The following is a 25,112-nucleotide window of genomic DNA, read 5'->3' as shown; positions in this document are numbered from 1 at the left end:
CGCCCCACGAGTGCCCGGCGCTGCCCCCCGGCCCCGCCGCTGACGGGGCTGCCCCGTCCGAGCTCCGGCGGCGGCGGACGCGTTTCTGCCCAGACACCGCGAGGCACCGGCCCGGCGCGGGGCCCGGAGCCGGGGGAGCCCTGCGGGGTGAGGCGGGCAGGGGCCGGCACAGGCAGGCGCACTGTTCCCCCGGCTGTCTCCAGGAGCGGCCGCACTCACCGGGCACGGGCAGCTCGGTCCCCGCGGCGGGCGCGGCCATGGCGGCCGGGAGGAAGCCCCGCCGGGCCGGGGGCGCCGGGCCGGGGGCAGCGCCGCCTGGCGGTCGGCGGGGGGCGGCACCGGGCCCGGCCGGGCCCTGAGGGCGGGCGGGGGGAAAGGCCTGGAACAGGGCTGTGGGTACGGCATCGCCACAGAATGGGCTGTGCTGGGAACAGGGAAAGGCCTGGCACAGGGCTGGGCTTTGCTGGGAACAGGGAAAGGCCTGGCACAGGGCTGTGGGTATGGCATCAGCGCAGGATGGGCTGTGCTGGGCCCGGCACAGGGCTGTGGGTACGGCATCAGCGCAGGATGGGCTGTGCCGGGCCCGGCACAGGGCTGTGGGCACAGCATTGCAGGATGGGCTGTGCTGGGCCTGGCACAGGGCTGTGGGTATGGCATCAGCGCAGGATGGGCTGTGCTGGGCCTGGCACAGGGCTGTGGGCACGGCATCACCATGGGATGGACTGTGCTGGGCCTGGCACAGGGCTGTTGGTATGGCATCGCCACAGAATGGGCTGTGCCGGGCCCGGCACAGGGCTGTGGGCACAGCATTGCAGGATGGGCTGTGCTGGGCCTGGCACAGGGCTGTGGGCACGGCATCACAGAATGGGCTGTGCTGGAAACAACCTCTGGGATCACTGGGTACAACCTACAGCCAGCGCCACCTTGGCACTCAGTGTCTTTCCAGTCTTTCCTCAAACACCTGCAGGGACGGTGGCTCCAGCACCTCCCTGGGCAGCCAGCACCTGGCCCAGCACAGCACCCTGAGCTCCTGGGGAAAGCATCTCTATGAAATCGACCCCCACAGGGCCGAGGCAGTGCCCCTGGACCTCTTGTTGGCCAGAATGATACCTGTATCAATATCAACGATCTCCTTTTCTCTCTTCCCACTTTTTTAAAAAAAATATTCTTTTATTTCTCTTGCTACTATAAGATAAAGAGCTAACTTATACCAATTAACATGCCACATGTATAATTTACTAATAAAACTTTGTAAGTTGTTTGGACCCTCTGGCATTTGCTGTTCCTTTTCAGCTGCAGGCATCTGTAAATCTTGGCTGCTCCCTTCCTCTTAGGTGACACTCATTCACAGGAGCTTGCTATGAAATTGGTCCATGTAGGAATTGGGATCAGGCAGCCTCTGTACAGGGGTGTGGTGGATTGGCCTTCACCGGACACCAGGTGCCCACCAAGACACTTCATCTCTACCCCTTCTCAGCTGGACAGAGGAGAGAAGACAGGAAGCATAGGCTGAGAGAAGGCAGTTTTCTAAAGCAAAATGAAAGGTTGCATGCACAAAAGCAAAGTAAAAGAACAAAGAATTTTTTCTCTTCTTTCCATCAGCAAGTGATGTCCAGACAATTACCAGGAAGCAGGACTTAAGCACTTCATCTTTGCTCCAGAAAGCATATATTGTAAAATAATGAATGTTCCCCCTTCTGCCTCCCTTCCTTAGCTTTTATATCTGAGCTGGCATTACATGATATAAAATATCCCTTTGGTTAATTTGGGTCAGCTGTCCTAACTGTGTCCCCTCCCAGGAACTTGTCCACCCCCAACCTACAGATGGGGGTTGGGAAGTTGGAGGGACAGTGTTGGTGCTGTGGCAGTGCTGCTCAGCAGTACCCAAAACTCTTGGGGTGGCATCAGCACCTTTCTAGCTGCCAGTGCAGAGCCCAGCACTGGGAGGGCTGCTGTGGGAAAATGAGCCCAGTTCAGCCAGACCCAGTAGAAGGTGTGGTCTGGCAAAGGCATCAGCACTGTGCCCTCCCTGGGAGGCTGCAGGATGGGACTGGGGGCCTTGGCACCTCGACCACATTTGCTTTGTCTGCTGTCTTTTCCCCTGGGCATCACTAATGACACAAGCTCAGTCCCAGGAGCTGGGCTTGAAGGTCATGGGAGTCATTTGCCAGAGAATGACCAAGAGGGAAACTGTGACCTGACATTCTTCTCTTTCTTCTCTTTCTTCCCTTTTTTCCCTTTCTTCTCTTTCATTCCCTCACTACTCATTTCTCTAGGATTTTACTTCTGTTTGACATTTCCCCTGGCAAATGCTGCATTTCCCAAGCATCTCAGGGTTGGTTCAGCATGAGCAAATCCCACCAGGAGCTATCACCCAGCATGATGTTTTCACAGCTGTCTGTCTTTTCAGGAGTCAAACTTTTCTTCTGTATGTTTTAATTATAAGTTCCTTGCATTGTAATTTCAAGGTATCACCCTCTCTGACAGATATGCCATCAGCTTGATTTACCCTAGTGAGTCTCTCCTTACAGGGAGGAGGAAATGAGAAAGTAATGGTCATATTTCAAAACCACCTACAGTGCAGGTGGCATAAAATCTTATCTGACAATTATATTTGAAGGTAGAAACTTAAACTAAATCACTTTAGTATTTAGCAATTGACCTACTTCAGATTATACAGCAAGCAGTTTAGCCTAAGGAGGTAGGCAGGCTGCAATATTTCACTTTCTGGGCCCCACACTGTTGAACACTGCCACAGCACTATTGAAAACTTGGTCCAAAACAAACAAAAAAAAAACACAAACAAAAACACACACACACCAGAGCAAACAAACAAACAAAAACACCAAAGGGAAAACCCAAACAAACAACAACAAAAAAAACCACCCAAAAAACAGAAAAAAACCCAAGCAGAAAACTAAACAACAACAACAAAAAACAAACCAGGAAAATGTAGATTTCTTTAATTCAGACTACTTCATTATTTTCAGGGCCCCAAAATCATGAATAAGTCTTTATGCCCTGCCCAGTTCCTTAGCCAAGGACCCAGAACCCTCATTTGGGCTCAGCTCAGGGCCAGCAGTCCCTGCCTGGGCTGTGCTAAAGCCCCCATGGCCACAGTCCCATCCCTAGGGGGGCACCCTGCTCATGCTGATCCTGCAAGTCTTCTTTTGCCTTTTTCTATCAGCACATACTCCTGTACAAATATTTAACACAAAATAGCTGTGAAATAGTATTGACACAGGTGTGATATGACATGATGAGCCCACACAGAAGAACACAAACTGCAAGGGGTGCAATGGGCCCTGGGAGAAATCTCTGTATCTGTAGGGTTTGACCAAAGAAAAGGTTCAGGGTCAGCCCCAGCCTGGCCCAGCCCTGGCTGAGACAGCCAAAACAAGGACCTTGAATCTTGGTTTTCCCTCATTTGCACAGCAGCACTGTTCACTCTCTGCTTCCTACACCTTCCTTTCTCATAATTTTATTTCTGGGTTAAGAGAAGCCTTAATGCAAACAGAAGATGCTGTTTAACAGGAGGAATTTCATCAGTATTGCAAAACTAGCAGGGACCAGCAAGCAGCTGCTTCGACAGTTTTGGTGAGCTTATCTTTAATTTTATCTGGTGTGTGATGTTTGGTCAGAAACCTGGAGTCAAAAGCAGCAGAATCCTGTGAAGGAGTGAGTGTTTTAGAGAAAGGCTCTGGGGGGCTTTTCCCTGCAATTTTAGTGTCCTTTTACCTCACCAGGCAGCAAGTTCTGTGACTTCAGGAGACTGGAGTATCTGTTTTTAGTGTTTGTGAAGTACCATTAATTTGTTCTTTGGGATTTGCAAAGTCAGGAAGGAGTGTTTATTCTTGAGGTCAGTGTGTGCTGCAGGTACTGTAACCAGTAAATAACTATCTGAATAAAGGTAATCTATCTGCATTTAGACACATATTGTAGCCAGTTTGGGTGGGGAATTCTCTCCTTGAAGCTGCAAGGTGAATCTCTGCCTCATTATTTTGTGTCTCTCTATACCCTAGGGGCATGCAGCAAAAGCATGATGTGATGGGGGATTCAAAGTCAAGCAGGCAGACCTGCGTCTGTGACCTGGCTTTGGGTTCTTTCTGCACACACATAGCTGTGTCTGTCCCCCCAGTTTCAGGAAAGTTCCTGGATGACAGCATTTCACTAAGCTGCTTCTCAGGTTTGTCACATCTCCAAAATCAGGTTAAAGTTTTAGAGCTGAAAGTCAATTCCATGTTTTCTCATGGTTTTAGGTCAGCTTCAATAAGAATAGAATTAACACTTGTTATGTAACAAGTGATTAGTTCTAGAAAACAATATGCAGAAATTTCACATTCACAGGAATCCTAATACGCAGTAAGTAATTTTTGTTTATAATTTTTACATTGCATCATATGAAAACCAAATGTTTTCCAAATTCTATGATTTATTTGCAACAATTTTAGAGTGGTCCCAAAGGCTGGGTGTTAATTTTTTTATGAATTTTGGATTTTTACTGCAGCCAGTTGGGAAATTTCTGCAGCTCATAGAGGTGATGGAAAAGCAAGTTTGGAAAACAACTATTGTAAAGCTGGTTTTCCAAGGAAGTAATCAGATTTGTTAACTTCCACACACATCATTGTTATTTTTGGTGGGTTTTTTAACATTATAGCATAACATTGGCATAAGCTATGACCACTGTCTGTGGGTATTCCCAGCTAATATCACTGTGTTTGATGCTGCAGGATAACCTAATGTCTGTCAGTCTGTGCTAAGAGTCCAAAGTTATACTGTCCTTGCTCAGAAAGGAAGAAGCCAAAACTGCTTGACCTTGCAATTCTGCCCGTTACATTTTAACTTCGCTATGTTGTCTCATGATCCTTCTCTGGAATTAATTTTTTCCACTTCTGCCCCTCTTTCACATATGGATAACAGGGAAGGGAGCAAATTTCTTGGAGGTCATAGCAATAAAACAGAATCTTCAAGAGGTCAGGAGCAGATCTGTAGTCCAACTTTCTGCTTGCAGCCTGTCAAACACCATATGAGAGCAGCTATGCCTTTGCTTAGGCACCTCTTGAAAATACTTAAGGATGGTAATTCCAAATCCTCTCCAGCAACCAATTTAAGTGCTTCACTATCTGCCAGTGGAGAAAATAGTGATGAATATTTCTCAGTCCATTTCTCAATCATGCCAGATGGTGAAGCAAGAGCAGTGAACAGAAGTTGTTGTTTGGCAAATTGAGATTAGATAATCTCTAAGTCCCTGGAAGGAATTGCAGGCTGAAATGAGAAAAACAAGGAGCAGCCCCAAAGCTGTTCTGGAAACAAGGAGGCAAAGGAGAGTAGGAAGCAGCAAGAAATTGCATAGATTTTAAAGCAGGAGAAGTTTGTTTTTTTCCCCGCAAACAAATTAAAAAAGCAAATCCCTTAAAAAAGCAAATTTAAAGTAATTAAAGAAGTCCCAGTTATAAAACTATTTTCCTTTAGAATATGCACAATGAAAATTAAAGCAAATCCCGTGATTATAAACTGTTGGTATTTAAACTCTTGATATTTAAGAGTGGATTTTAGTAGCTTATCTTGGTGGGCTGTTTTTCCTGGTGTGGTAGAAGCTACCTGATCCATGAATGCCCCTACACTTGCTTCCATTTTCTTCCTCCTTCTGCTTTGAGCTGTGAGTGTGATTGAAAATGTCCAGGAGACAAACATTTCCCATCTGCTCTGGGAGCCCACACAGATTTAGGACCTTGTTGCCTGCACCTGCACAACTACAACTCCCTTGGGAGGCACAGCAGAAACAGCACCCAGGGAACCACAGTAATTCCCCTCTGTGGTCCTTGGCACACACTGCAGTGGTCTGGAATTCCAGTTTCCAGCAAGGAAAAGATGTTCCTGACCTCTAAGGCAAAGATCTGAAAGGGCTGAAATCCACGTGGAACAAGATTTTACAATGACATTTCACTGCCAGTCTTCATAACTTAACCCGGGGCTGTTTTAGCACATGGACTGGGAAAAATGATGTGGTGAGACTCTTTGGCTGAGGTACCATGGGTAAAGTCAGACACTAGGAAAGAAACAGAGCAGAGAAAGGCAGAAGAGAAAGGAGGACACAAAGAGCACTAAGCTGAGAAGGTGTCACTCTGAAAACCAAAGCAGAACCTACTGAAAAGGAATGGGACAGAAATAAAGAATTTGGAAAGCTCTGAAATGGCTTAAACCCAAATGGAGAAAGAGCCCTGAGGGACAGCCCTCATCCCTGGCCTGCAGCTGCACATGGAGTCCCTGCCCACGAGTCCCTGGCTGTGTCCAGCTGGCCAATGCTTTGTGCCATGCTTAGCCCACCCTCCAAAGCCAGGGCTCTGCACTGTGGGGCTCAGGCTGTTGTGTGGGATTGTGTCCAAAGCCTCATGGGGGGTATATCTGGGCATATTTTCCTAGCTGTGGACTTCAGGGCTTGGCAATTAGCAGGCACTGCATCTGAGCCTAGTCTCAATGGTGAGCTAAAGGGAAATATAAAACAAAAATACAATTGGAAATAGAAAAATATTAGCTGCACTCGGTCCACTTCTTTGCTCTGCTTTGGTCTCCATTTCGTTAGATCAGGCTAAAAATGTTGACTTTAAATAAAATAGATGTTTAGCTCATACCCTTCAAGACCTTAGCAAGAGCAGAGTGTGGGCCATGCAGTGCTAAGGAGGCTGTAAGTACAGAGCCAGAGAAAGGGCTGAACTGCCACACTTCCCTGTTAGCCTTTGGCCTGTGAAACATGGGCTTGGACATCTTTAAGATGCCTCATTTAATCTAGAGGAAATTTGATCATGTAACTTCTGTGGGTGATTATCAACATCCAATTTCATGTGATTCTGAAGTCCTAAATCTGGATGGAGGCCAGAATACACTGAATAAACACCACATGTCCAGAATGTCTCTTCTGTGGTACAGTAAGGCTGTTTTGTTGGACATTTTTTTACCTTTTTCCCTGGTGTAATGAAGAGATTTCATACACATTTATAGAAATGCCACCTTTTGTGAGAGTGGGATTGGAATGTGACAAGTGTCTACTCATGCACAAAGCAAAAAGGAGGGGGAAACAGCACCAAGATCCATTTCTGTTGTTCTGTTCCCAGAAAGGGCAGCTTTGGGGTCTACACATAAGTCATTTTTCCAGGTTCTAAATGGCTTTATTTGACAGACAGCATGCAGTTGCCATATGCATCTCAGAAGAGAGAAGAAATTACATCTAAAGTATATTTTATAACACAATTTGAAACATTGTTACAGTGGCCATCGATGTAGTGCATAGTGGCATGTGGTGCCTGTCTGACAGGAATTATTTAAACTAATTAACAAAGTCTATCGGATGATCCAGCTGGGTCATGTGAGGGGAGTGGGAGAGATTTCAGGTGCTTGCTCACTGGCATTAGCACATATATAATTTAGCATTGAAGGGCAAAAAAATACACATTTTTTGCTCTTTTGACACAGGTATGGGACACCAGCTCAAATGAATGTTGATCTGAAAGGTCGGGACCTCCTTACTCTACGGAACTACACAGCTGATGAACTGAAGTATTTGCTGTGGATGGCATCAGATTTGAAACAAAGGATAAAGCATAAAGGAGAGGTAAAATGATTTAACTGTCATTTAGGTCCCTCAGATGTTGAAATAAATACTGTTCTGAGGGGTGTTGTGAAAAAGCCTTTCAGCTGTCATGTCCTAATCAAAATCTCCTGAGCTGTTCAATACTGTAAATCATGTGCTGCAAATCAAAAAACCTTCCTGCAAAGTATCCAGAGATATTCTTTAAACACTTCAGAGGACTTTGTGAGTAGAAAGGTTAAACAGGTTTGTGCAGCTAGCTCCCTGTTGTCAGCTAACCCCATCCATCCACACATGGTGTACATGCAGCACTCAACGTAGGAAACAAAGACACTTCCCTGCATGGGATTAAATTAGTATCTGAGTTCTCCTAAATGCTGGCTCAAATTGAGTGTCAAAATGCAGTTGCTTTTGGGCCTAGAATTACTTCTTTGCCTTTAACCATTCCACTGCTAGTAAATTTATTGAAGGGAAGGAGAACAGAACCACAGATAAGAACCCCACTTTTGCAACTTTTCTAATGGTGAATTAAAATAGGCAAGAAGTATTTCATAGTTTAAAGATTATAATGATTATAAAATTGAAATAACTTCATTTTTCATGTTTCAGTATTTGCCTTTGATGCAAGGCAAATCTTTGGCCATGATTTTTGAGAAGAGAAGCACAAGAACAAGATTGTCTGCAGAAACAGGTAGGTCTGAGCAATGGCACAGTGAGACTTTATATGAAACTGTATACATTGAGTATGTACTGAAAAACACTGCAAAATTTTGCATTTAGCAATTTCTACTCAGGAGAAACCTAAACTTTGAAAGCAAAAATAAGAAAAGAATGGTGGCTGTTTGTGTTTCACCTTACATATTAATTTCACAAGCACATGGCTTTGGTCGCTGAAATTTTGTCAAAATCTTCCAAACATGGTAGACCAGAAATAAAGTAACAGGCAGATATAAGCATTTCTAGTGTAAGCTCCCAGCTGTACTGGCAAGATTTACATTTCCTAACATCTACTTCAGTAAGCATCACAAATTTAATTTTTTGCAAGCTCTAATAAATATTTTTCTAATGTAATATGCATTACCATTGTTACATTTCAAAATATGTGCTTAGGCTGGGAATACAGTAATGCCTTGATATAAATTCAGGGGAAAAATTAACATGATTACCTACAGGGGAAGATAACTTGATGGAGACTCAAGGATATTAGCCTAATCATATCAGGCACTGGAACATTTTTCTTTTGGGTTACAGTCCTGAAACACTGAAACATGTACCTGTGGTATCTTTATTTACATGATAGTTGTTCTGAATTCAATGACACTGCTGAAATAAATCATTCATTAATCAATCATTCATAGCAGGAAATAACTCTGAACTGGTGATGCAGCAAGGAAGAACTTGCTCTTCTCTCATTTACGTTGACCCAGCATCCCTCACTTCTCCCTAGTGAAGGAACAGGAAACCTGTTGAGTATTCACATTTCTTTACAAGTTGTAAGAGTGAAGGTAAAAATAATCGAAGGAAGAAGCAGATACATTAATTCCAAGCATTTCTGAATTTGCCTTTGTGTTGTCTGGCACAGCCATTTGCCTGCTGATCCTGCTCTTTAAGCAGACATGTTGTTGCTTTCTGTTTTCTCCTGATAATGAGGACTTATTAATGTGCCTTCCCTCCCTGTGAAGACCACCCACCTTTTAATTCCTGAGTTTTTAGTCCAGCTTCTTGTTTCCTGCCATCCTGGTGTATGGCCAGGTAATGAATTCTCTGGATCTGTTTATCCTTCATTCTTCTGTATTCTGAGGGAAACACTGCTTAGTCCTTGGCTTTTGAAGGCTTATGGAAGGGGGAAGCTCAGGAAAGTTCAAATGAATTAACTTAAGGATAGGAGTTAATGCACATAAATTCCTCCAAGGGAGAATTAAGCTCCAGTGAAATTTATTTCTGAGTGAGAGCTTCCACAAGAGAGTTTCATGCAGTTTAGCTTCTGTGCATTAACTTCACACCTTCAGTTAATTGGTCTTAAGTCTGTTAAGCCTTAGACTTTGTTTCAAAGGCAGACTCGAGTTTTTTCTTTCCACAAAAACTCTATACATTTCAGCTGCTTTTTTAAAATAAATGATTCCCTCCTTGGAATTTCTAACTCAAAACAAATGTGGAGCCACATGTGTTCCTTTTAGCTAAACAAGATAATTTAATACCAATTTTCTAATGTCTAGTGAAAGTGGACAATTGCAGTGGATTGAAGTATTTATTTATAAAGTTCCTGAGTCATCTCAAATAGCTCTTCCCAAGAGTTGCCCCTTCAATAACTTGAGAGAGGTCACTAGTAGGGCATGGTCCTGGGGATGAGATTAATCTAAACAAACCTCTCAGGAACAGCTAAATCAATGCATTTCATTACAGAGCAGAGACTTGGAAAGCACTGATTACAAAATCTTCCCTGTGCAGTGTCTAGGAGTTTGTTGGGACATGCTAACACTATGAAGTGTTTTCAGAATTCCTACTGTCCCTATGCCTATAAAGAATGACATTATTGAAAAAGAAATAAACAGAATGGTTGAAGTTGGGAGTAATCTCTGAAGGTCATCTGGTCTCATCCCCTGCTCAAGGAGGGTCTTCTAGAGCCAGTTGTCCAGGACCATGTCCAGAAGCCTTTTGAGCATCTCCAAGGATGAAGGTGCCGCAATCTTCTGTGGCAACCTATGCCACTGCTCAATCAGCTTTTCAGTAAATAGAATTTGATATTCAGAGGAATCTTCCCAGTTTGTGCCCATTGCACTATTGAAAAACACCTGGCTCTGTCTTCTTTGCCTCCTCCTTCAGGTGTTTATATACATTAGCAATATTCCCCCTGAACCTTCTGTTCTCTAGGCTGTGCTGTCCCAGCTCTCTCAGCTTTTCTTCTTGTCTCAGTTTGGAAAGACAGGAGTCTGCAAAGAAGGCAGGAGCCTCCCCTGAAATGGAGAATATAAACCCTCCCCACTCCTCCGAATTGCTATAAATTTTAAATTAAGGGGCTCTCAGGCAAAAAATATGGGAGCAGGAAATAACAGTTCTTTAATAGGGAAGAAAATAAAAGGATAAAATAAAACAATGCAGTACACTAGAACAACACTGACAGAGTCAGAACCCAACCTGGGCCCCTGTTGGTCAGGGTGCTGGTAGCAGTCCTCCTGGAGTGTCAAGGGTTGTTCTGTTCTGCTGGAGCAGGGATCCTATAGAAAAGGGTGTAGTCCTCCTCCAAAGATCCAATGGAAGAAGAGGCAGCTGCTGTTCTTCTGGGAAATCCAGTGGAGAACCCATGCAGTTATTCCAGAACCTCTGGATTATATCTGGGTAGCAATGCTTGACTCCTCCCTCTGGGCGGAGCATCTCACAATGGGATGTTATAGTTCTTATCAGTCATGCAGTGACATTCAATGGCTGTTATCAGCAGATGTCCCCTCCCGGGGGAGGTGTGAATGGGATCACTCAGAGAGAGAGATAAGGAAAACTGCCCACTTGACAAAAGACAACTGCCATACAGATGGTAACTGAAAACATCTTGCATTGCAATCTGGAACACTTCTCATATGAAATATGCTTCAGTCCCTCAGCCATCTTTGTGACCCTTTGTTAGCATGGACATCCCAACTGTATCCCATATGTCCATGTTTCTCATACTGAGGACCCCCAAATCCAGACTCTTGAGGTCACCAGTGCTGTATAAAGAGCAAAGATCACCTCCCTACACCTCCTGGCAGTATTTGTCTGGTGCAGTCCAGGACACCATTCACCACCCTTGCTGGAAAGGTCCACACACTGCTGGATCATGTTCAATTTGCCGTCCACCAGGACCCCCAAGTCATTTTCTGCCAAGCTGCTCCTCAGATGGGAGGCCCCCATCACGTCCTGGTGCAGGAGCTGTTCTTCCTCAGGTGTAGGACTTTGCATCTCTCCTTGCTGAACTTCATGAGCTCCTGTCAGACCATTTTTCCAGCCTGTCAAGATCCCTCTGGCCAGCAGCATGACCCTATGATGTATCAGCCACTCCTCCCAGTTTTGTGTCAACAGCAGAATTGCTGAAACCACACTTGGTCATCGAGACCTTTAACACAAGTGTTGAACAGGACTGGACACAAATGGACCCTGAGGGTACTGCTGTTCACTGGCTCCCAACTGGACTTTGTGCTGGTGGCCACCACTCTCAGGCCTGGCCATCTGGACAGCTCTGAACCCATCCCATGCCCTGCTCATCCAGCCAGGCATCCCCAGCTTGGCTAGGACAATCTCATGGGAGACACTGTCAATGGACACAATGAAGTCCAGGCAGACAAAACCCACTGCCCTCCCCTCATCTACCAGGCCAGTCATAGAATCACAGAATTTGATCAAGCTGCTCAAGCGTGACTTCCTCTTGGTGAAGTCATGCTGACTATTCCTGACAAATTTCTTGTCTTTAATCTGCCTAGAAATGGTTTCCAGGATTAGCTGCTTCATCACTTTCCCAGAGACTGAGGTGAGGCAGCTTAGCCTGTATTCTCTGGGTTCACCTTGCCCTTTAACTTAGAGGTGACCTTTTTGCATCTTTCTTTGCTTCTTTCTCCCAGTTGTCCAGATAATTGAAGATTATCAAAACATTAATTTATGATGCACTGTAATAGATCAGTTGATATTTAAGGTTTTCCAGCCTCCTGTTTCTCTGAACTGTTTTATTCTAATGACATTGCAACTGTGCTGAATAATATACTTCTCCTTGGGGTATAATTCCTTGCCTCTTTAATCTTGTCCTAATGTATATTTCTGAAACCCATATAATTTTACCATTTCTAAGATTAGTAGTGATGTTGTAAGTTTAATGCAGAACTAGAAGTAACTTCCATAGAGTAGTGGCAAAGTAAATCCAGTTCTGTAAGCCTAGGAGATTTATTTCTATCACTGGCTATTTTATTGGAAAATGTGACATATCTGCTATTACACTGGAAAATGTCAGCTCTTCAGAGTCAGAATCCCATACCCATTCTGCATAAAATTTTGTGTACTTTTTGAAAACAGAACAATTCACATGGTCATATATTACTTGTAAAATAAACATCCTCAGGCATGGCACAAGTTGAATGCCCTGTTTTTGTTATAGCTTTGGTGTAAAATAATCTGATTGTCACTGTTGCTCTTAAAATATACAGCTGCAGTTATGTTTTAGTGAATAAGTCATAAATAAATCCAAGCATTCCACAGACACTGAATGCAGACAATATTTCACAGGGCAGAAATGGAGAGGAAGCAGTGCAGGTAGGAAAGCTCAGCCTACCTTCTCTTGTTGTGCACTGGAATATAAAAGATCTTAACAGCTTTAGGGGGGTTCAGTGCCACTGGCTTTAGTGGAATTACTCCCAATTCACTCCTCCTACACATGGCCATGTCTGAAGACTGCTACACAGAGTCACAGAAATAATTGCATTGTAGCATATGAACTAAAGCTGGTGGGGATGGTATTACATGGCACAGGGTCTGTTTTCTGTTGAAGTGGCTAAGTATTATTTAGCTTGGCCTCATTACAGAGGGCCCAAATGCACTCTTAGTTTACTCTTCACTTAAAAGAGTAGCTTAAAAATAACTTTTTAAAACTGCTTATCAGTTTTTAGCTTCTGCTTTAAGAATGTTCTGCAATTTCTGCCTAGGAGAGTTCTTTGTTATCAGTCTAAGTGGAAAAATACTTTCTATTTTGTAAGTCCAGGCAGGCAATGAGGAAATTAATAAATGCAAATCCATATGTCTTGAAATTCTGAAGAAGATCCTTCCTTTGAGTCTGAGAAGATGACTGTGTGTGTCTCCTGGTGACAGCCCCAGACCTGTGTAGCCAACCTGTGAACTACAGGATTCATTTTGTCCCTCTTGCCCCATGCAGCAGGGATAGCCTGGGATGAAGAATTCACTCATGTCCTGTCTGAAAGAGTCTGTATAAGTGGGGTCAATAATGTGCCACAGCCTGAGGCATGAAACTGTGTGTTTTGATAGCTAACAGTAGAGAGAAGTGTGGACATGAGGTAATAATCTATTCTGGATTTGCAGTATGAACATGTAGTAGTTTATTGAAGATATCACAATTCATATAAATATTTAGCATGTGGCCTTGGATATGACCAGGTTGTGACAACAAAGGATTAGATCTCCCAGTTTAACACAGCACTCCAATGTTTATTTGTTGAATTGGTGCCTGCATACCTTCAAAAGTCATCATTTCTTTTTCACTTTCTACTGGCAGTCTGGATGAAAGAATCTGAAAAGATTCTGTCTCTGCAACCATATACAAAGTTAGAGCGCAGAGCTCCTGTATTTCCAGATGGAAAGTTTTGTATGGAAATATGTTCCCAGGCCCTGCACAGATGGCCAGTTCATGAGCAGAAAGCCCAACACATCAGGGCTCTGCTTTGTACACAGACTCCAGGTGGCAACTCTGACTGGGCTGCCTGACGTCTGGCAATTCTGAATGAATGTTCAGATTCCAGTTTTTTTTCCTGGGCATCATTTCTAGAAAACAGAACATGTCCATTGGAGCATGCATGGACTGCAAATCATCTACCAAAGTGTATGCATTTAGGATCCTAAAATGCAGAGCTGCTGTATTGTGCAGAACTTGCAGGAATAAATAACTGGCATAATTGTATATGACTCCAAAAAAATCCACAAGAATTTGGGAAGGAAAAGTTACTGCCAATGACAGTTCATCCTTGAGGTCCTCACTTAAAATTTTGCACTGAGTATACAGGCTGTAATGTGTAGTTTGCATACACTGTCCTTTAAATACAGTGTTTGTGTCTGAGCTGCAGAGGGGAGGTGAAAAAAGTAATAGTAGAATAAATGGTGCTTCATTCTTAAAAGTTTGCTCTGACTTGCAATATTGTTGAGATTTGGAGAAATCCTTAATGAAAACAACAAGCAATTTAAGAGGGCCCATTCAATAAAATGAGTGTACACTGGTTAGGGGAGCAGAAATTTGCCCTTCAGGTGGGACCTGGAGCATCATTACTTTTAATCTGACATTTAAGGAAATTGAGGCAGTCCAAAGACAATGATTTGCTGGTATTGTTTTTTTTCTATTGTATTTTAAACTCCAGAGGCTGGCTGAACTGATGCAAAGCAGAAGACCTCCCCTTGTTCCTGCTGCTGGCAGGAGATGGGAGTTTATGAGGGTTGCTCTGTGTAAGGAGCCCAGCTGTGGGGCCCAGACCTGCTGCCTGTACCTGTGAAAGGTTTCAGTGTTCAGTCCTGGATTAATCCCCTTTTAAAGATTAGCTTTGGGACAAAGTTTTTAATCCATGGCAGACCTGTACAACCTCAGTGCTGAAACTGCAGTGCTGAATCTGTCAGCAGTGCCATCTAATGGATACAGCCAGCTTGAGCAGCTTTTGACCTTTTCTTCTAGTTTTTTCTTCCTTTTCCACTCTTTTTCTCTCTCTTTTAAATTTTTTTCCTAACAGCACGAAATTCATCAGCATCTCCACGACATCACAGTTTGGTAAACAAAGTGGGGGGTCTCTACTCTTCTGTGCTGTATGCATCCTTTCTCTTCCTGTAAATATAAGTATAAAAATGAGCTTTTTTCTAGATTTTTGTCAAAATAAAAGACTCGTGCCCCCACAGTGTTGTCTCAACAAGGCTGGTTTGTCCATGCTAATATTCTCTGGAAATTTCCTCCATCAGAAATGCCAGTGACAGGGCAGGACCTGCCTGCAGAAAATCTCTGTACAGGAAGGGAGTTCTTCTTATCACACAGAAATGCCTTACAGGGCTACATACAGCCCAGTTCAAATCCTACACTTTGTACATCCCCAGCTGTGGGATCCTGCTCCCCATGCTAGGATTATGCTAAAACATCTGTGACAGTTCATAAAACAGCCCCATCAGGCCCCATCCTCACAATGTGTGGCCATGAGGGACTTTACACTCAGATTCAGTGGAAAGAGGCTTCAGATTTAAACCAGGCAAAGACAAAGAGACTCAGATGTTGGTGAAAAGAAGATATTTTCTTCCCTGTGTCCAATGGTTGCTTGTGATAACTTTCTGCTGGTGGTGCAATTAAAATAAAGCAGTATAGAACCTGAGAGTTGCCCTTAATATGTAATTTGTCTTCATCCAAAACACTGTTCAGACACCTCTGAAGTTCCCAAAGTGTTTTCTACACTTAAATGATGCTCAAATCTTTCCATAGTTTCCTGCTCAGGAGTGGATTTTACTCTTCATACCTAATCCATCCAGTTCTTTGGACCTCTGTGCAAATTCCTAATTATTGCAAGGTAGAGGGATGCTGGCAGGGCTTGAGACCTTTCCTCTTCTCTCTCTCACATTATCATTTTTAGGGCACTTGGTCATTTGAGATCAAATTCAGGTTTGTTACAGTGTGTGAGGAGGGTTTTCTGTCTGACCTTACATGAAAGACGACGTTGATCCTTGCAAGGATGTTGAAGTGCACCAGGTGACTCAGATTGTCCTGCTAGGATGCAAAGTCCCATGAAGCAGAAAAGCAGCATGATGAATGGATTACCTGGCTCTTAACAGGGGGCAACAGTGATGATGCTTGTGGCAATGTGTAGCCCTGGAGCTTGAATCATTGTTCCTGTGATCACAGATAGGAACTCATGGCCAAGGATTTCAGCAACAAATATATTTGTGTGGGTTTATTCCAAAGCACATTTATTTGACATTTTGTGTGTCAAATGCTACTCATTTTAACATTTTGATTCTCTACTTCTATTTTTGTAAATGTATTTTATACCAAGAAGATTTTGAATCTTGGCTGTAAATATGAAGTGCTGGTGTTTAGTTTCTCTTTTTTTTTTTAATTTTTTTTCTCACTGTAGGATTTGCTCTCCTTGGAGGACATGCTTCCTTCCTTACAACACAAGATATACATCTGGGCACTAATGAGAGTCTCACAGATACAACAAGGTTGGTAAAATGTCACTTGATTGATCACTGCATTTTGTTGTTTATTGGGCTGACACCTGTCTTACAGAATTTTGGAAGCTGATATTTTCTTTCTGGGAAATGTCAGAAACTAGTCCAAATTTCTTAAATATTTACAGATCAGCTCAGAGCATCTGTAGCTCAGTAAACCTTTATTCCATCCTCTCAAGCTATCCTACACTTCCCACACTGTGGTGTTTGTGAGGTCCCCAGGATGAGGTGAAGAGATGAGAATCTGACTCCATGTTCTCAGAAGGCTGATATATATTACATTACATTACATTACATTACATTACATTATATTATATTATATTATATTAAAACTATGCTAAGAATAGAAAGGATACAGACAGAAGGCCTAAGAATGATAATGAAAAACTCGTCACTGACTCCTCAGAGTCTGACACAGCTGATGGTGATTGGTCATTAAGTAAAAACAATTACATGAAACCAATCAACCATGCACCTGTTGGTAAACAATGTCCAGACCACATTCCAAAGCAGCCACACAGGAGAAGTGAATCAGATAATTATTATTTACATTTTTCTCTGAGGCTTCTCAGCTTCCCAGGAAAAGAAATCCTGGCAAAGGGATTTTTCAGAAAATATCACAATGACACCACACTGAGAATTATTTTGGCATACAGGGTGTTAATTGGAGCTACATTTACAAATGGAACAATTTTATGGACCTCAGTAATCATGTAATTCCACTGATGACAGCACATATATTCTAACAAGACTCAAACCTTCTGGTTCTGCTGCCCTTGGAGCAAAATCAAAAAACAAAAACACAATTTATGTTAGTTAGGCCAGCTGCTGGTGGGCCTTAGCCTGCTGAAGTAGCATCCCTGCAGTGACAGGGTGGCACTGAGGGCCTTTCTGATCCACCATTTCAGCAGCATAAAACTGGACCAACAGTTTGTAGCCACTTTCAGATTTCCTGCACCCTCCTTCCCAGCTGTACCCACTGCCAGGACTGCTGATGAAGCTGGGCTGTGGCTCCCTTTCCTCACTGGCATCCCTGGGAGATGTCAGTCATGCCCAGTCTCACATGCAGGGGTGGGGAGCAGCCTGTCTCCATGGCTGTGGCAGGGAGGAGCTGAGCTCAGAGGTCTTCTACAGCCTCTGATGTTGCAGAAAGCTGGCAGAACATGAGGTCATGTGTTGCAGGTGCTCCTGCTGTTTTCCATGGTGCTCCAGCTATTAAAGCTTCATGCAGCCTTAGCATTATCCTGCTTTCTAGGCAGCCCTTTTGCAGTCTGAGGTCGATTCAGTCAGGCCCAGCTGTTGGAAGGTTAGCAGTGTCTGAGTGGTCCTTTTTGTTCTGGTGAAAGAGATGCAGTGTCAAGGTCATCAGGCTCAATTCAAAATGTGCAAATCAGGCAGATGAGTTCCATTGCCTTTGCTGAATACCACAGTTCTCTTGCTGAATACCACTGTTTGAGAACTGTGTTGCTGTTCTCTGTGATGAAATCCAACAAAAATTTAAAAAAAGATCAAACATTTGAACATTTTAAATTTTCCTTCCTTGTTTTTTTACTACTGAAATGGAAGACATATGGTGTTGATAGTAGAAAGTAAAAATCTCAGTCCCTTGAGGCCTGGAAGTACTTTACTCTCACTCTCTGCTAGATACATAAATCTGCTAGAATCAAAGTGAGCTGCAACAACAGAATCATAGAATATTTTGGGTTGGAAGAGATGCTAAATATCATCTTGTTCCAACCCCCCTGTCATGGACAAGGACACTTTTCACTAGACCAGGTTATTCAGAGTCCCATCCATCCTGGCCTTGAACACTGCCAGGGATGGGGCATCCACAGCTTCTCTGGGCAACCTGTGCCAGGCCCTCACCATCCTCACAGTCAAGAATTTTTTCCTAATATCATCTAAACCTACTCTCTGCCAGTTTGAAGCCCCTAAATAGTCCCTCTCCATCTTTTTTGTGGGCTCTGTTCAGGTATTGGAAGGCTGCAGTTAGGTCATTCTGGAGCCTTCTCTTTTCCAGGCTGAATAATGCCAGTTCTCTCAGCCTTTCCTTGTAGGCAAGGTGCTCCCTCTCTGATCACCTTGCAGCCCTCATCTGCACTACTGCAAAGCTGGCTGTAAACCCCAGCAGCCAAACCTTCAGGAAGGGCAAGGATGAAGTCAGGGCCCTTCCAAAGCATTTTTCTGTGATAAACTCTGCAAGCATTGTCCCACAAGCTATGCAGGACTGTCACCTGCAGCCTCTCTGCCAGTCAGATTCCACCCTACAGCAAATCTGACACAAAACCAGATATGCTTAATATAGGCTAGTTTTCATTTCTTCTTCTTCCCAAATGTGCAGTAAAGGGATATTAAATATTTTGTTTACAGTGTCCTGAATAGCCTTTTTTTGCACAAGCAAAAAAGGAAAAAGGCAGACAATAAACTAGAAGAAACAAGGCAATAAATAGAAACAAATAAACCTTCCAGCCATTCTGAAGGCATCCCCATTCTGTGGATAGAGTTCCTACAATATCCACTTCCCAAGCAAACCTTCAGCCCCCTTTTCTCTGTCACTGCTTGCTCTTCCAGGACAAGTCCCTGTTTATGACTCTTACCTGGGGATTTTGCTCCTCTGCTCAGTCACAGCTCTCACCTGCTACAGGGGACAGGGGCTTTTCCCAAATCCTTACAGTCCCAGTGCCCTGCTCCACTCCTGCTGTCATTAGCAGAAATACTACTGACTCCATAATCAAGGCTGAGTAGTTTACCCAAAAGAACCACTGGAGTGTTAATTCCTTGGTGCTTCTTGTGAATGAAAGATGACATCCCAACCTCATTCAGATAATGTAGGAACAGAAAAAGAATGCCTGTAGTAGACCCAGAGGGTATTTCAAATATTTACAGGCATGTGTCTGGGGCTCTGAAGGCTTTGAAGTACTTGAGATTGAGACTTAAAGCAAAAGGGGCACAGATCCATAAAAGTCACAGGTTTTATTAGAACTGCTGCAGGTAAGGGTTGAAAGCATTGCTGCTGTGAACATATTTTTAGTGACTTATTACCTGCTCATAAATCAGTTTCTCCATGCTTCACAAGACATTTACATTTATGCTGACATTGTGGCAAAAAGCTAACGCCCATTAAGGAGCTCTGAGCCTTTCAGTGCTGTTTAACATCTGATCTATCACCTGACATGAAATATAAGTACTGTGTCTGGATTCCCCACTGCAGAGCAGTTCCACTGGGCATCACTAAAGCTCAGTGGCCATCAGGTTCAGTGGCAGCCCTGAAGAGCTCATAGGGTGATTTAACCACTGGAATTATTAGGGCATTAATCTCTGCATTTATGGGGAACAGGTTTATTTTGCTGAGAACACATCCATTGTCTGTCCCTGTGAGACTATGAGTGAAAGTCAAGTAGTTTTGTGAGAAGTTTAAAGCTTTTGAATGGATATAAACTGTCAAAACAAAAGCAAAACTACCTTGCATAGCAGTATTCTATACAAAACATATGCAAATGTCCCATTTTCAAATTCAAAAGTCTGCCATACCAAAAAGGCACACTCTGTGTTTCATTTTGGTTCCTCAGAGGATACAGTTGAGGAAAAAAATTCAGAGAAATAAAAATTACTTTGAAAAGAGAGATATGCAACATTTCAATGTATTCAGTGTTCCAATATAACATATTTCCAGGCACTGGGATTTTGAAGTTGATAGTGTCATGGTTTTGAAAAGGAATGAAAAGAGAGAAAGACCTAGTTGTTGATAAATAACAACATTAAATGTAGTCACCTGATGAACTTGTGCTTACAGCCCTCAGCTTCCAAAACTTCACCTTTGATAAGACTCCTATATATTCAGGACTTTTTTTTTCCTATGCAATTCCAGCCTTACACAGTTTCCTTTAAACTGATTAAATTACTGGAGACTTAATCATTCCCCTGTAATCATAGACCTCCAGGTGAGGGTTATTTGTGGTTTTTTCCCCCAAGTTCAGTTTTATTTTGGTTTCACGAAGAATAAAGCCAGTTTACAGCTGATTTTCCTACTGTAAAACATGACATCTAGAAATGCTGGCAGAAGGGCTGTCTGATGTCCTGCTTGGAGGTGTCTAATAAATCTGATATTTACTTGCAACAGACTAAAGATGAAAATCCAGCAGTTTTCACTAGTTGGTGATTATGACTGAATTTTCCCTAATGGCATATCCTATGAAGGAACCATCTTTAATTTCTTGATCAGCTGTGTCAAATAGAAATCAGCTGAGCTGACATCCTAAAAGAAAAAAAAAAAAAGCTACAAGGAAAATGAGCAATTTCCCAATGGGATTGCCCCTTTCCCTTGACTGGTGGGGACTGGCTGTGTCTTGTTTAGGGAGTCCACCTGTGAGAGGGCTAACAAAAGGAACCATGCATCACAGCCCTCACAACCAGCTCAGAACAAAACAGGTTTCCCCCGAGAAAGGAACTGGTGAGCTAAGAAGAAATAATGGCACCAACAGTAACTGTTGCAGTACTTTGTAATCAGTAAATACCTTGTTCAGTTCCTCCTTTTCATTTGTAGCTTCTATTGACAGTCTTTTCTTCAGAGAGAGCTCTACAGGCAATCTTGTAAGGTTTTATAAGAGCTTTGCTTGTGTGAGGAATGTCTGGTGCCAGTAGAAAATACTTATAACTGACTTCATCAGGAGACCTTGCTGATGATGGTATCAACAGCCTCATTTCCACAAGAGGAGATGCAAGAATTTGTCATGGCTAATCAGGAAGTCAGATACTGCAAGGATTTTTTCCACATTTTTCTAATTCAGTCCTCCCTTGTTTTGTTTTAAGGTCCTATTTCAGATAACATGAAAACACACAAAATGCTACTTCAAAGTCAGGCTTCAGGGCCTGATTAAAACACAGAAATGCAGAGAAATTAAGAGCTCTAATCCATATTTAATTTATCTAAAAAATTCAGAGTATACTATGCTAATCCCTGTGTCTTTCACACTTCAGCAAATGAAGTTAATGCCAGAGTGGTACAGGGACTTCTACAACCCCTTCCCTTGTCTGAGTTTGAAATTTGGGCATTACTTGAATGCTGATACCCTGTGAGTCAATACACAGGTGTGTAGGTAGGAGAAAGCAGACCAACAATCCCAGCCTCTTCTATTTCTGTGTTTATTAAGATCAGTAAACAATTGTGGTAATCTAAGACAGATCTGTATTGCTGACCCTCACAAAGTCAGGCTACCATACATACATACCATACCATACAGAGTCTATAATATCAGTCAATGCTGCATTTGTTCTTTGCTAAAAGATTGAAAAAAGTCATATACCTTATCTCTTCTGAGGTTATAAAATTCTTTAACTGTTACAGTATCACACAATCTCTTATCTTAGTTCAGAGAGCTTAACATGTATCAATGTTCCATCTACAATGAAATGCTAAAGAGAAAAGCATATAAAATAGAGCAGCAGTTTTCATTTGCTTACTCTACTAGTGTTAGGAAGTGAAACTTCTTATTTATTAGCAGCTTGTTAAATGACTATATTTGAGTCTGTTCTGCAGGCATGATAAATTATTCAGATAGCTGAAAAATATTGATTCATTACCATTTCTCATTAATATTTATGTGTTGCATGGTGAAGAGTGCAATAGGGGTTTATTTATTATGTTTGACTTGAGTATTTTCTGCCATCTCTAGGGTGCTGTCCAGCATGACAAATGCAATCTTGGCTCGAGTTTATAACCATAATGATCTGGACCTAATGGCAAAAGAAGCCACAATCCCAATAATCAATGGATTGTCTGATTTATACCATCCTCTTCAGATTTTAGCTGATTACCTAACTCTTCAGGTAAAAATATAAACAATTTTTTTTTTCTAATTCTTACTAAGTATTTGGGGAAATCATCATCAAATCCATTTATCCCTAGGTTTTTCCAAGTAGCAATTACATGGCACTTGTTTTTTAAAGAGATCTTCATCCAGCAATATAATTAAGGACCTGTTTAATTTAAAACAATTACATAGTCCTATCAGCTGTAGTGGGACTGAAGTTAAGCATAAAATTAAGTATTTTATTGGAATTAGTCTGCAATTCAAAGAATGTACAGAAGGCTGTACATACTAAGACAAAGATGAGAATCTGGCTCGGGCAAAGCCAGCAGATTTTTTCCATTGGCTTAAAAACACTCAGTAGTTTGCTCTTGATTCCTCCCTAATCTGTGGACATCTTAAAAGGAATCACTATTTATGTATTAGGAACTGGTTGAACAAATTTGTTTTGAAAAGCCAGTTAATGTTACTGGTACCAACTCTTAGTGTTCAGGAACTTTAACCAGTTTAAACTTTTCTCACATCAAAGAACAGTTATAAGAGATTGTATTTTTTATTTTTCATCTAATTTAACAGTGTATCTGACAACTGGATAATATTTTACACTCAGAATACCAGATGTTTATCTGTGAACAGAAGGACTATGTGGTTTTACAATCGGTTGAGGATCTGGCCTATAAAAAAGATGATTATACTGCAGGGCTGGTTGACAACTATGATGAACTCCTCTGACCTTGTTTACTTTCTGAATGAATAAAAACCACACTGCTTGAAAATGGTAGGGCAGAATAATTTTCTGATTTATTCAGCTACGTTTCTCAGTTGTTGGGGACTTTGCTATGGGACATTCAGTGTGTGGAAAAGATCTAGTGAGAGTAATAATTAATTATTCATGCTTTAGACCTTAAATACTGGAAGACTCATGTTTGGTGAAAATCACTTCTTTAAGTAATTTTTTTGTAAATTTTTTATATTCATGGTGAAGAGACCAGCAAAAATTGGTGAACTTGAGATAAAATGCTTACAGACCTCAGGATAAGGGATATTTGTGAGATCACATTGAACCAGCCTCAGTGTTCAAATTGCATAAGAGACAGTAGGCTGTAATGAGAATGTCATCATTTTGTTGTAAACACTCTGTGCAAACAAAAGTCAGGAGAATCTTCTGGTTGTGTTTTGTGGGGTGTTCTGTTTTGGAAACACCTTATTAATTAGCATTTTATCACTTATGAGTAACACTTCAGAACAATCTGTGACTCCCAGCCCACACAGCCATGGGTACCTCTGCCCCTGAACGTGCTTTTGTCTCAGCCACTGACTGACTCCAGCACCCAGGCTCACAGTGCTGTTGCCCTCTACTCCACCTCCAGCGAATGAAGAGAGTCCAATGAGCATCCCAGCCACCTTCTGGAGATTCATCTCTTTCTGCACTGATCTTAGGGGGAAGCCTGTGGAGAGCTTCATGCCCTGTTGATCACCCTCTGCTCCTCCATTGCATCCTTGCATAGGGCAGCTGTGGCAGAAGCTCCAGGTGAGTATGAGCCCAGGCTGCCCTCTTCCCTGGCTTGAATTCCAGGGGCAGCACCAACAGCTGTGGATGTCCTTGCTGCACCGAACACCAGGGAGGATGTCTTTGGTGGTGAAGAAATAGGTCCATAGCAGTTGGTGCTCAAACAAAAGACATGGAGACATGTCATGACAAAATGAGCACTTACAGAGATCACAAGGAATGGCTCAGCTTTTATACAGACATGGAAGTTTTTTAAAATTTGCAGCACTTTCACACTCAGCCCAATAAGAGAGCTCCATTTCCTCCATCTGCCCATCTGTCCTTGACTCTTTCCAGCATGTTCCTTAGCCCAAAATTTGTCAGGAGAACTTTATAGGGCTGCTGGGTGGCCACCCCACTGTGCCAAGGGCGTGTTGGTTGCTGGTTGCTGACTCACTTTCCATTCCTGCTTTCTTATCCAGGAGAGAGGGGCAGGCAGGGGAGAGCTCTCAGCAGCTCCCTGTGGGTGATGGCACTGCCTGAACTCTCTCTTTCTGTCCCTCTGTCCCTTTTTTTTCCTCTTTGCACTGCACAGTGAGTTGGAGAAGACTGGAGTGGCATGTAATGAAACACTGTTTTAATCATATAATGAACCTTAACAGGCCACAGAAGTGAGATTAACTCTTGAAGAGGTGTGAGTCACAGGGTCTGGCTGCTACTTACCCCAATCAAGTTTCTCATGGGATTTTCAGCAAGATGTCATCCAAGTACTGCCTTCAAGAAGATTAATACTAGGAGGATGTGGAATGGTACCACTGATTCTTTAAATGAGTTGAAAGACCATAAATAACATTTAGACTGTTTCTGTGCAATGCAAGGGCAATTTATTTGATTTATACATATATGCAAACTACAGTTGTGGCACAGACTGCTAGCCTAATATTTAAATGTAACTACAGATTTTGTGCAGCTTATTTCTCCTTTAAAAATGTCTCTTCCTTACCCCCATAAATATTTTCCTGCCTGGATCTGTTCCTCCCTGCTGTCAGTACATACCCAAAATGTAGGTTTTTTATTTTCTTTTTTTTTTCTTCTCTGTTTTCCAGTGCAGCTCTATATGAACCATGGCCCTCTTAATTCTTAGCACATTTTTCTTCTTCCATTTTCTATATCCTAATAATTTTGTTGTGTGCCTTCTTGAACCCTCCTCCAGAATTTTCTCTTTGGTCTGAAACTACATAATTGCATGGTTTGTTGTGAAAAAATGTTTTCTTGCTTGTAGCTTCTATTCCCT

At 42.5% G+C, this 25,112-nt stretch overlaps 2 protein-coding genes across 2 annotated transcripts in view; one reads left to right on the top strand and one right to left on the bottom strand.

Annotated features, from left to right (window-relative positions):
• Positions 1 to 270, bottom strand: part of RPGR (retinitis pigmentosa GTPase regulator) — a 39,840-nt gene extending 39,570 nt beyond the window's left edge. Inside the window, exon 1 of the mRNA XM_054518642.1 lies at positions 220 to 270. Within this exon, the coding sequence (XP_054374617.1) occupies positions 220 to 259 (40 nt within the window). The 5' untranslated portion in view covers positions 260 to 270. The remainder of the gene's footprint in view (positions 1 to 219) is intronic.
• Positions 271 to 3,520: 3,250 nt separating this feature from the next.
• OTC (ornithine transcarbamylase) overlaps positions 3,521 to 25,112 on the top strand; it is a 31,062-nt gene continuing 9,470 nt past the window's right edge. The window contains 7 exon segments of the mRNA XM_036385733.1: positions 3,521 to 3,605; positions 3,744 to 3,753; positions 4,512 to 4,567; positions 7,467 to 7,609; positions 8,195 to 8,276; positions 16,426 to 16,513; positions 22,195 to 22,348. Coding sequence (XP_036241626.1) covers positions 3,521 to 3,605; positions 3,744 to 3,753; positions 4,512 to 4,567; positions 7,467 to 7,609; positions 8,195 to 8,276; positions 16,426 to 16,513; positions 22,195 to 22,348 — 618 coding nt within the window.

The sequence above is a fragment of the Molothrus ater genome, chromosome 2 (genome assembly GCF_012460135.2).
Source record: "Molothrus ater isolate BHLD 08-10-18 breed brown headed cowbird chromosome 2, BPBGC_Mater_1.1, whole genome shotgun sequence".
NCBI lineage: Eukaryota > Metazoa > Chordata > Aves > Passeriformes > Icteridae > Molothrus > Molothrus ater.
This window is presented reverse-complemented; position numbering and strand designations above follow the sequence as displayed.